Raw genomic sequence first — 12,899 nt, 5'->3', positions numbered from 1 at the left:
GAATAGTCAAACAACAGAGCATTAAATAGCAATGATAATGAACAATCAGCAATTTTTGGCAATATGAATGAATTTTATACATATAACACTGACTGGAAAACAACCACCAAAAAAGGAATATATCTGATAGCATTCATTTTATGAGGACAGATTGAATGAACACATGCTAAGAAGTCAAGATTTATTACTACCGAGGAGTAAGTAGTAACTGAAAGGAAAGACAAGGCTGACTTGTAGATGAGAACTCCAGACGCTGCCATTATCCTCTCCGAAACTCCAGCTGTCTAGTGCATGTAGTCAGTATATACATACTCTACACTGCAACAGTCCATTGCTCCAGTGCTGCTGCAATTACTTTTGGTCTGTTTTAATTACGAAGAAAAAGAAAGCCTACCCGTTGGAATAAAGAGTCCAGCATCCTCCGTCTCCTCCTCAGCTTGGTGAAACAGAGCTCTGAGTGGCTTTTCTTGAGGGAAGGCAGAAGCATCCGGCTGGAATGGCCTCCTAGGCTGGGCTCCTGGCTTTGCAGACTGGCTGCCTGATGACAGCAAGGGTAACTCCCCTCCAGAATGCATCTCAAGTTTTCCTAAAAGAATCGCAAATACTGCTCTACACTCTGCTCACTCTTAATCATATGCTACAGCAAAATTCACACCTTTTCCAAAGACCTTTATGATAGACACCTTCAAATAAAGCATACCATACACACAGGCGTTCCCTGCTCTTCAAGATGGGCTCCCAGAACAAACAATGAAATGAAAACTCAGATCCAAACTACTCATCTCTAACTCACAGAATGAGAAGATAACTGCTCTGATAGTTTGAGTTCAAGTATGCTTTGAACTCTGTGTTTCCTAAGAAAAAGGGGACCACTGTTAGTACAGTGGCGCGCTAGCCTAGTACAGATGACAGCTCTGGGTTCAATTCAGAGCACCGAGAAAACAAAAATCACATCATTATAGATGGGGCACAGGTATCAGACAACTAAAGGACACTTATTTAGAGTTGACCATTAACACTACATTTCAACTATGAGTTATATAAAAATGTTCAAAGCAGGCGCAGGAGAGATAACTTAGAAGTTAAGAGCACTGGCTGCTCTTGCAGAGGACCCAAGTTCAATTCCCAGAACCCATACTGCAGCTCACAACCACCTCTAACTCCAGTTCCGGGTGATCTTCTGACCTCTACAGGCATAAAGCACGCACCTCGTGTGCAGGCATGCTTGTAAGCAAAAAACCTACAAACACAGTGGTGGTTCAAATGAGAACAGGCCCCACAGGCTCATAGCTGCCTGCTTAGTCCCCAGGTGGTGAACTGTTTGGGAAGGAGCGCAAAGCCTAGGCAGTGTGGCCTTACTGTAGGAAGAGTGTCACTGGGGTAGACACTGACATTTCATAAAAGCTCAGCACTCCGAGGAGGCAGAGACAGGCGGATCTCTGTGAGTTCGAGGCCAGCCTAGTCTACAAAGCAAGTCTAGGACAGCCAAGGTTACACAGAGAAACCCTGTCTCAAAGAAGGAGAAGAAAAAAAAAAAATGCCAGGCCCAGTGGCTCTCTGCCTACTACTTGCGAATCAGAAATATAAAGTTCTCAGATTTGGCAGCTGCACCAAGCTCCCACACAACCCACGACGATAATAACGGACTAACCCACTCTAACTGTAAGCCAGCCCAAATTAAATACCTTGGTCATGCTGTCTCTGCACAGCAACAGAAAGCCTAAAGAAGACATACATAAAAACACAAAAATTAAAAACAAGAAAAAAATGTCTGAGGCACACTGGCAGACATCTGTAATCCTAGCACTGGGGAGGCTGAAGCAGAAGAGTGAGTGAGTTTAAAGCTTGGGCTACATAGCAAGGCTAGGTCTCAAAAAATAAAAAATAAAAGCAAAACAAATATTCCTGACTCTTTAATCAATTTTACAGAGCAAATGAGTAAATATACCATGAATCATTAAATATTTACTATCAAAAAGAAACAAAGAATCAAGTTATCAAGGCAGGCATTCTAGGGGCTGGAGAGATGGCTCAGTGGGGCTCAGCAGGGCTCAGCGGTTAAGAGTGCTGGCTGCTCTTCCAGAGATCCTGAGTTCAAGTCCCAGCAACCACATGGTGGCTCACAACCATCTATAATGAGATCTGGTGCCCTCTTCTGGTGTGCAGGTATACATACAGACAGAGCACTCATATACATAAAATAAATAAAATCTTAAAAAAAAAAAAGACAGGCATTCTATGACATGACTGCAATCCCATCTCTTGGAAAGCCAAATGGAGGGGACACTGTAAATTGGAGGCCAGACTGATCTATATAGAGGGTTTCAGGAGGAAGAAAACAAAAATCAAGTTGTTATAGAAAGATTGCAAGTAAGCAGGCTTTGTGGCACACACATGCCTTTAGTCCCAGGAAAGGCAGAAGGTAGATGTCTCTAAGTTTCAGGCCAGTCTAGACTTTAAAGTGAGACCCTGGAGAGAGACACAGAGAGAGAAAGAGAGAGAGAATGTACTCCAGCTAGCTGTCCTCCTCTGGTCTCCACACCTTCATGTGCACTCACGCACACATGCACACAGACAAACAACCGAACTTGGCAAACCTTTAACCCAGCCCTCAGGAGGCGAAGGCATGCAGAACTCTGTAAAGGCCAGCCTGGTCTATAGAGTGAGTTCCAGGCAGCAACCTATTCAGTGAGACCCTGTCTTTAAATTTTTTTTGTTTGTTTGACTACTCAAGTGTGGCAGTAAAAGAGGGAAAGTGTCATTCTATCTATAATAAACTGTGAACAATCGGTTGCGATAACTATCTGCAGATCAGCCAAAAATAAATAAATTTTGAAAGTGAAAATAGATAACTAAAAAATGAAAACAATGATTTTTTTTTTTTTTTTTTTTATTTAAGAAAAGACTGGAGCCAGGCATGGTGACACACGCCTTTAATCACAGAAGTAAGGGAGACAGAGGCAGTCAGATCACTATGAGTTTGAGCTAACCTGGTCTACAAAGTGAATCCAGAGGACAAGACTTAAGGCCAGGAGGCAGAGCAAGGACTAGAGAGGTGTTCAGGGGGAGGTGTCTGACACTCAACAGAATTCTGTAATTTCATTGGGGTTTCCTTTAGAAGAGTTGTTTTGCTTGTTTTCATTTTGATGTTTTGGTTGTGAGTCTAGCCTTTAACAGCTGAACTGTTTCTCTAGCCCTTGTTTTCATATTGAGACAAGACCTCCCTATGTAGCTAAAGTTGGCCAGGAGCTTGCAGTCTCAGCCAGAAGTAACCAGAAAGATTATTTTCTCTTTATCCAGTTATTATTAAAAAAAGGCTGGAGTGGTGTGCTTCAGACCCAGGACAAACAGCTCCAGGCTCTCCCAGCATTCCTTGGTCCCTATCTGCTGCAGAGCATGGCTGACATACACCCCAACCCTCTGTCCTGAACTTTCTAGGACAAGGGCTTCCCCTTCACCATATAATGCAAACATTTTGGCAGCCAAGAGCTGCTTCCAATGAAGCTACATTTCTACACTTTTACTTGCCTTGAGGAGGAGCAGCCTAACGCCGCCATTCCTGCCTCCCCACCCCTCCCTAGCCCCTCTCTCTCAATTAGAGGAAAAAGGAGGAGTGTTAGCATATAGGCAGCCTCCCTCTACGTTGCTTAACAACCTGTGCAACCTGTGACTTCATCCCCCGTCACCCTCCAGGGGCCTGGAGTAAAATGACCCAGTCTCTTAACTCTCTGTGCCTTCATTTCTCTCCCCTTCCCTGTGTGTGAAACACCTCCCTCCTCTCTCTCTTTCTGTCTGTCTCTCAGTATGTCCCTCTGATTCTCTGTCTGTCTGTCTGTCTCCCCGTCCTCTTCTAAGCTTTCCTACTGTCTCTGCCTGACCTTTCCCATAAAAATGTCCCTGTACCACAACGTGTTGTGCATAACATCCTGCCTCAACTTCCCAAAGGCCAACATCACAGTTACTTGCCACTACACTTGGCTACTTTTTGTATTTCTGAAATTTTTTTATGTGCTTGCATAGTCTCCAATTAAACTTTCTTATTTCAATCAGCACTGGAGATGTAGCTTAATTGGTAGAGTTCTTAACTAGCATGCATGAGGGAGGCCCTGGAGTGGGTCCCAGCAATCACACAAACTGTGAATGGTGCTCATACCTGTAAAGCCAGCACTGGGAGGAAAAGGCAGGAGCATCAGAAGTTCAAAGCCAGCTTGGGCTTATAAGACACTGTCTCAAAAAAGGCAACCAAATTATTTGTCACTTTCCTCAATTGAAACACACACCCTATGGCCATTGAGATGGCTCTGGAGGATAAGGGCATTTAGAACCTACCCTAAAGATCAAGTTAGGTTTCCAACACTCACATGGCAGTTCACAAGTGTCCTTAACTCTAGTTCCAGGGGATCCAACACCCCCTTCTAGCTTCTGTGGGCAGTGTATGAATGTGGTGCATATACACACGTGCAGGCAAAAAACTCTCACACTTTAAAAAAGCAGAATAGGGGCTAGAGAGATGGCTTGGAGGTTAAGAACACTTGCTATTCTTCCAAAGGTCCTGAGTTCAATTCCTAGCAACCACATGGTGGCTCACAACCATCTAGAATGAGATCTGGTGTCCTCTTCTGGTATGTAGGCATACACGAAAGCAGAATGCAATATAAATAATAAATACATAAATCTTTAAAAAAAAAAAAGGCAAAATAACCCCAGCATACCTAGACAGTGATGCACACCTGTAATTCCAGGACTCAAAAGCTAAGAAAGGATGGGTGATAGCTTTGTTTTGTTTTTTTTTTGTTTTGTTTTTTTTTTTAATAATCTATTTAATTGTATTATATGTGCATTAGTGTAAAGGTGACAGATCCCTTGGAATTGGGAATTAGACAGTTGTGCGCTGTCATGTGGGTGCTGGGAACTGAACCCACGTTCTTTGGGAGAGCAGACAGAGCTCTTAACCATTGAGCCATCTCTCCAGCCCCTGGTGACAGTTTTTAAACAACTACGTTATGAGCCCTTTTATCTCAAAGGAGAAAACAAAAACATAAACATATCCTTTACATTCTGAACTATCACCATATTGATATCTTCAGTTGCAACCAGTCAAATATGCTCCTAAACTAGAGCATTACCCCACCAAAAAAGAAAAAAAGAGCCGCTTTCAATCCCGCCTCTTATTAGTTACAGAGCCCAGTGCCACATACAGTGGCATCAAGCTACAGGCTTGCCTCGACAAGCACTGCTTCCTAAAACAGGGCTGTAGTAACTGACCTGCTGTATCGCAACCCGAACTTCTACTCACATTTCTTTCTCTCTGCCTCCTGAGAACAATTAACATGGCCAGATTTCACCATACATATATTATATATGTATATATACATATATTATGTATATATACTTGCACACACACTCACACCAGATATATGCCAGAGGTTCTCAGCTTAAGGATCAAACAACCCTTTGTAGTCTAATGATTCTTTCATGGGGGTCAAATAACCTGCATATCAGATATTTACATTATGGTTCACAGCAGTAGCAAAATTACAGTTATGAAGTAGCATTGAAATAATTTCATGAGCTGGGTGTGGTGGTGCGCACCTTTAATCCCAGCACTCAGGAGGCAGAGGCAGGTGGATCTCTGAGTTTGAAGCCAGCCTGGTCTACAAAGTAAGTCCAGGGACAGACAAGGCTACACAGAGAAACTTTGTCTCAAAAAAAAATAAAATAAAATAAATAAATAAAATAATAATAATAATAATAATAATAATAATAATAATAATAACTTCATGGTTGGGGCTCACCAAAACACGAGAAACTGTATTAAAAGGTTGCAGCATGAAGCTGGAGAGGTGGCTCAGCAGTTAACAGCACTGTCTGTTCTTCCAAAGGTCCTGAGTTCAATTCCCAGCAACCACATGGTGGCTTACAATCATCCAAACTGGGATCTGATACCCTCTTGCCTTCAATGTAACAGCTCAGAACACTGGAGGGCCAGATCCCAAATGTTCCTGGAATGAACATGCAGGTGTACATGCAGATAGAGCTATTATATAAATAAATCAATCTTTAAAAAAAAAAAGTCTCAGCATTAGGAAGGTTGAGAGCCACTGGTTTAAATTTTATCAGCTAACTATTTTCATGTTATCAGTTTCAGTTCTTACGTTAGAGTAAACAATTAAAATATATTCTGAATGAAGCTTTTCCTTCTCTGTCTCATGCTTGGCTTTTCTCTCCTCTCCCTTCACCACCATTCCCTTTCTCCTCAATCTTTCCTAAGACCTTCCATTTGGGCATGAGGGAAGCCCTGAATTCAACCCCCAGAACAACTTAAAAACAGTGTGGTAGGCAAGGGACATGGAAAGAGATTAGCAGTGGGTACTGCTCTTCCAAAGGACTGGAGGTTGGAACCGAGGCCAGATGGGGCAGCTCACAACCACCTGCAACTCCAGTTACTCCAGGAGGCTGAGATGAGACAATCCCTGGAGCTCAGGAGTCCTGGGACTGCCGTGGCAACACTGAGGAAGCCAGAGACAAAGATCACTTGCAGCCTACAAATGTAGTTTAACAATGTAACAACGTAGCAAAACACTGATACCTTCATCAATTATGTATCTTTTCTGTATTTCTTCCATCATTTTCCACTCAGCATGATGCTGTTTTCATAACTAGTAAATCAAAATGCTGAGCCAAGTGTGGTAGCTCACACTGGCAATTTCTGTATGTGGGGACTGAGGTAGGAGGACTGCTTCAAATTTGAGACCAATCTGGGCTACACTGAGTTTAAAGTTAGTTTGGGCTAAAATGATACCCAGTCAAAAAAAAAAAAAAAAAAAAAACAGTGGAGAAGAAGAGAATCAACCCCCAAAAGTTGTCCTCTAATCTGCACATTCCCACCATAGCACATACTCACCCACTCACCCCCACTATATGAACATGCATACACAAAATAAAAACATGAGTTAAAAAAACAGAGTATCAAAATAGTATACTCTAAGTTTTAACTAATTATTTTGAATAGTTACAATTATGAGTGAACACAAATATACACACACCACTCAGGGGCAAATTCAGGGCCATGAAAATGTAAAACAAGGGCCCCTACAATTGATGCACAGCCCAAACATCCCAGCCCTTGGCTTTTGACATACTGCATTGCTCCATAATCTGGCTTTAAATTCACATATAGTAATTAAAAAGCAAGAGTGTACATAGTGGAAAATATTGAAAAACTCAAAATAAACAAAAATCATCCTTCAGGCATAGTAGCACAGTCTGTAATTACCATAATTTTAGCACTCAGAAGGTAGAGGCAAGAGTCATTTGTTGAAGGACAGGCAGGGCTATGAAGTGAATTCCAGACCAATCTGAGCTACAATGAAAGACCTTATCTCTAAAAACCAAAAGAAATTTTTTTAAAAAAAGAAAAACAAAAAACAAAACAATAGGAAGCTGAGGAGTGGGGTTATCATGCATCCTAGCAGGTGCAAGCCCTTACCGCACTCTGCAGCATCGCAAGCAAAGGGAGAGTCAATGCGTCAATGCCTGCCTTTTGAGAGGACCACCTACTGGAAAGTCACGATGCCTAAGTATGAAAACTATGCTTTTACCACTGAAACCTAACCTGCCACTTTCAAGTCACCTTTTTCTGCTACTTCCAAGTTACTATGTCACCATCCTTTTCCATCTATGTATCTCTACATAAACTGTTCCTAGTCTGTGCCACCATCCTGTCAAACTACAATCTTCAGAGCATTCCATCCAAAGGGTTTTTCAACTCTGGAAAGCCTTTCTCAATGTCCAAAAAGTCTTCCTTTAAACCACTGCCCTGTTCCATGAGGCCAACTTCATGAATATATAACCAACTAATGGAGTATCATCTCTCCAGACATGCAGAATAAAGCTTAAAGGAAAAGGGAAGGAAAAGGCTAGAAAGATGGCTCAGTAATTAAAAGCAACTGTTGCTCTTGCAAAGAACCCAGGTTTGATTCCCAGCCTCTATATGGTGGCTCACAACCATTCATAATGTCAGTTCCAGGGGTCCTGACACCCTCGCTCCAGTCACCAGGCACACACATAATGCATATATATATATATATATATATATATATACACATGCAAGTGAAACGCCCACACACATATTTTTAAATGGGAAGGGACAGGCAGAAGACAGTAGAATTGGAGACGAAAGGAAAATCTCTACCCATTTGTAAGATTCACAATTCCAAGTCCAAACCACAGCAATTTCCTCTTACTGAAACACTTCTCTGTAAAGGCACCACAGAAAGCAAAGACAAGCCAGGACACACACCTTTAATCCCGGCACTCAGCAGGAGGATCCACGTGAGTCTAAGGCCATCCTGGTCTACCTTGTGAGTCCAGGACAGCCAAGGCTACACAGAGAAACCCTGTCTCGAAAAGCAAAACAACGACAAAAAGTTAAAGCAAAAGCAACCAAGATCTTTCACCCTTACCTTCTTCCGCCTTGACTTCTTCACCAGGCTCTCCTGAAGGAGGTTCTTCCACCACAGGATGATCCCCTCGGTCTTCTCTGGTAACCAGCCCAGGCTTGGAGAGAATTTTCTTCCCCTTCCTTGAGGCAGTAGCCTGCAGTCTCCCTTTATCCATGTGTACAGGAAGGGAATGAGAAGACTCCAAGGAAGGAAGGGTGATTTCCTGAGAGACAGCTACATCAGCGCCTTCCAGAACCGGTAAGTTTACACGCTGGGTAAGCATCTTAGAGCTCAAAGCTGGATCCTCCTCAGTGAACTGATTTTCTACATCATGGGTGAAGCGCTCTTCAGGGCACACTGCACGGTCAGGGCTCTGACCACAGGACGGTGACTCGGACCCGGAGTTTCTGAGCTGGTCTGATTCTGGCTTCACAGCTGCCTCTGGGTCTAAGTCCTCACCCTTCTGGTCCACCTGCTGCTGCACAGATTCTATCACCACAGCTCTTCTCTTTTTACAGGGCAACATTTTAAAAGTCCCACTTCTGTTCCATCCTAAAAGCATAAAAAGCAAGTCCTTATCACCTCAGTAGTAATAAATGATGACATTTGCTTAGTTATCATTTCATGCTACTTAAGTCTAATCATGAACACAGTACTTCACACCAAATGTCTACAATTTTTAGGGGAAGATGAAACTGATTACAGAAGCTCAGCTCAAATTTCATACTAAATAGTATGCTACCTTGACTAAGCAATGCCTTAATCTTTTAAGCTTCTGTTACCTCAGACTTCATTTGATCTTGTAGGCCTCTTCCCAGCCTAGGAAGACAGGTGGATCTCTGTGAGTTCAAAGTCAGATTGGCCTGGAACTGGCCACCTGCACTCACATTCGCATACAAACACACAAACATGTAATCAAAAAATTAAGACAAATCTTACAGTATCACTTTTCTGTCTTTGTTTTCATTCTCCAGAGCTATGAAGTCAGTGAGCAAAGGGAATCCTTAACTGGTGTCTCCAGAATCCAGCACTATGTGTGTAATGTAAACAGGTAATGTGCTTGTTCCCTGAAGAGATGAATGAAAGGAAAGCGGGCCTAAACAATGCTGTGCTGCATTAGAACAGTAATGCAGAAAACATTTACATGGACATTGGAAGGGGACTTCCAACTCACTCTGTGTCTCAGGGAGGCCTTACAGCTGTGGTCCAGCTGCCTCCACTGACAGGGCTCTCCACCACGTCTCTTTTTATAAGTTAGGTACCCGGAGTTTTCTGCATGAAAGGCAATCACTCCACCATCAGAATGCAGCCTGGTTTGTGCACTTCTATGCAGGAAATCCCTTCCTTTCAGAAATAGGTACAAGAACAGAGGAAGCATCACTGGCAACAATCAAGTCTGAAGGACCTCACAACAGCACCAGAGTTTGAGCCATAAAGCTAATCTTAAGCCTCCACAACCACGTTCTCTAGGGCATTAAGGGAGAACCCTTCACCCTAACAGTCCAGGTCCTTATCTTGGCAAAGCTCACTAATCAAGAGAAGAACCACTGATCCTGTCAGGGAGAGTAGTAAATGACTAAGAGGGGAAGTGGGAATAACCTAGGCGATTTCTTTACTTCACAGATAAATTCATGAAGTGAAGGGACCGGGGAGCAGAAAGAAGGCGGGGAGAGGGGAGCAGCTAGACGCTGCTGGGTCGCGCCTGTGCGGGGATCGAGTCAAACGCCTTAAACTACAGTAGCTCCGAGAGTCTGCTCCTGGGACAGGAGAGGCTGACCAGCTGAGTGAACCGACGCCAAAGCGCGAGCAGCCCCGGGGGCCGTCCCGGAAAGACATTTCTCCGGGAGTCCTAGCTGCGCTCTCCACCTCAGCGCTCAACCCTGGCTCAAGTCCGCACCACCGCTCACACCCCTGCTACCCGACTACCCTCACGCACCGCGCACCCAGCCTCGGAGCAGACGCCCTTCATCCTGGGCTGCCTCCGCCGGGAGCCCCACGTCCAGCGCACACTACCCAGTACCCTCACAGACGCCGGCCTGATCCCACGGAAACTCCGCGTCTGCACCAGCGGAAGTAACGCAACGGCACCGGCTGACGTGCGCGCCCCCGAGGCGCGGGCCTTGCGCGTCAAGGAGCATGCGCCAAGGGGTAGGCGCCATCTTATTTTAGGGCCGCGCTAGTATGTCAGTTCGTGGGAAAAGTAATAGATCGATGAACGGTAAATAAATGACGGTAGGCGGGTAGGCAGGCAGGCAGGCAGGCAGGCAGGCAGGCAGGCAGGCAGGCAGGCAGGCAGGCAGGCAGGCAGGCAGGCAGGCAGGCAGGCAGGCAGGTAGGTAATAAAAAATGTCACTTGAACCAGTACATGAGGCAGGGGCCAGCAGATCGCTGTGAGTTCGAGGCCAGCCTGGTCTACACAGTGAGTCCAAGACAGCCAGGGCTGTTACACAGAAAAACCCTGTCTCAAAAAAACAAATAAAGAAATTAAAAAGTGTTGCTGGTCGTGGTGGCGCATGTCTGTAATCCCAGCACCCAGGGAGAGCGAGGCAGGGGGAATGCTGTGAGTTCGAAGCAAGCCTGCTCTACAAAGCAAGTCCAGGACAGTCAAGGCTACACAGAGAAACCCTGGTGGTATAATGTTCTTGTGGAATGTATACAATTTACCCTTGTTCATGCAAATGCTGATTTCTGTACCCCACTATCTGGTTTCAATCTGGACATTGCATTGTGATGCTTACTTTAAGCATCACCTGTCTCAAGTTTGTGTAAACATGCCACCATTTGTTCTCTGTATTGTCAATTAAAAAACCATTAAGCCAGTGCGGTACAATGGACAATATAGGGTGGGACAACCTGATCTGGAGTGGGAGGAAGAGGAAGGAAGCAAGAGAGGAGAGACGCAAAGAATCTGCAGGAGAGGTCTGGAACCACGTGGAGAAATGAACTGGACCTAAGATTTGACTAAAAGCAAGTATAATGGGAGAAATCTGAATGGTAGGAAACTATGCGGGCTTGGAGATTTAGGATGGAGTAACTGTTGCCCAGCATTGTGCTCTAGGTTAATTAAATAAATCCTAGTCTCTGTGTGGTGATTTGGTTATTCAGCTGTTTAGGAATAATTGCTGCCTAACTAAAAGTAAATATTAATAATCCCAACAAAACCCTGTCTCAAAAAGCCAATAAAAAATATGCATCTATTTGCATTTTTCTACATGTAGACATCCAGTTAGACCAGCACCATTTGTTGAAGATGCTATCTTTTTTTCCATTGTATTGTTTTGGCTTCTTTGTCAAAAATCAAGTTCCTGTAGGTGTGTGGGTTTATTTCTGGGTCTTCTATTCAATTTCATTGATCGACCATTCTGTTTCTATGCCAGTACCATGCAGTTTTTATTACTGTTGCTCTATAGTACACCTTGAGATCAGGGATGTAGATACCTTCAGAAGATATTTTATTGTACAGGATTGTTTTTAGCAATTCTGGGTTTTTTGTTTTTCCATATGAAATTGAGAATTGTTCTTTCAAGTTCTGTAAAGAATTGTATTGGGGGGGCTGGAGAGATGGCTCAGAGGTTAAGAGCAATGGATGCTCTTCCAGAGATCCTGAGTTCAATTCCCAGCAACCACATGGTGGCTCACAACCATCTATAATAAGATCTGGTGTCTTCTGGTGTGGAGGTGTACGTGCAGACAGAACAATGTATACATAATAAATAAAATAATTTTTTAAAAAGAATTATGTTGGTATTTTGATGGGAATTGCATTGAATCTGTTGATTGCTGTTGGTAGGATGCCCATTTTCACTATGTTAATCCTTCCAATCCATGATCATGGGAGATCTTTCCATCTTTTGATATCTTCTTCAATTTCTTTCTGCAGAGACTTGAAGTTTTTTTCAAACAGGTCTTCCACATGCTTGGTTAGAGTCACCCCAAAGTACTTTTATGTTATTTGTGGCTCTTGTGGAGGGTGTTGCTTTCCTAATTTCTTTCTCAGCCCTTTTGTAATTTGTATATAGGAGGGCTACCGATTGGATTGTTTTGAGTTAATTTTGTATCCAGCAGAGGACATGGAATATTTTTGAAAGAACAAGGCAATAGAAAGACCTAGAGAGGATGGGAACTCCTCCAAAAGGAGACCAACAGAGCCAAAAATAAATAGATAGATAGATAGATAGATAGATAGATAGATAGATAGATGAAATTTAAAAAACTGAGCCCTGGGAGACCCTGCAGAGACTGATACCCCAACCAAGGACAATGCATGGAGAAGACCTAAAACCCCTGCTCAGATGTAGCCCATAGACTCAGTATCCAAGTGTGTTCCCTAGTAATGGGAACAGGAACTGTCTCTGACATGAACTCAGTGGCTGGCTCTTTTATCACCTCCCCCTGAGGGGACAGCAGTCTTACCAGGCCACAGAGGAAGACAACACAGCCAGCCCTGATGAGACC

The 12,899-nt window shown here is 43.6% G+C and overlaps 1 protein-coding gene across 5 annotated transcripts in view; it reads right to left on the bottom strand.

Annotated features, from left to right (window-relative positions):
- The window catches only part of Gon4l (gon-4 like), a 65,672-nt gene extending 55,179 nt beyond the window's left edge, over positions 1-10,493 (bottom strand). For 4 of the 5 annotated variants that reach the window (XM_055625692.1, XM_055625689.1, XM_055625693.1 and 1 more), the window contains exons 1-3: positions 10,381-10,493; positions 8,466-8,996; positions 395-586 (exon numbers count right to left, since the gene is read on the bottom strand). In XM_055625692.1, the coding sequence (XP_055481667.1) occupies positions 395-586; positions 8,466-8,970 (697 nt within the window). In that variant the 5' untranslated portion in view covers positions 8,971-8,996; positions 10,381-10,493. The remainder of the gene's footprint in view (positions 1-394; positions 587-8,465; positions 8,997-10,380) is intronic. The other variant, XM_055625691.1, reaches the window with a different exon arrangement.
- Between the last annotated feature and the right edge of the window lie 2,406 nt (positions 10,494-12,899).

This window comes from Psammomys obesus, unplaced genomic scaffold (assembly GCF_907164565.1).
Source record: "Psammomys obesus unplaced genomic scaffold, mPsaObe1.curated_primary_1811, whole genome shotgun sequence".
NCBI lineage: Eukaryota > Metazoa > Chordata > Mammalia > Rodentia > Muridae > Psammomys > Psammomys obesus.
This window is presented reverse-complemented; position numbering and strand designations above follow the sequence as displayed.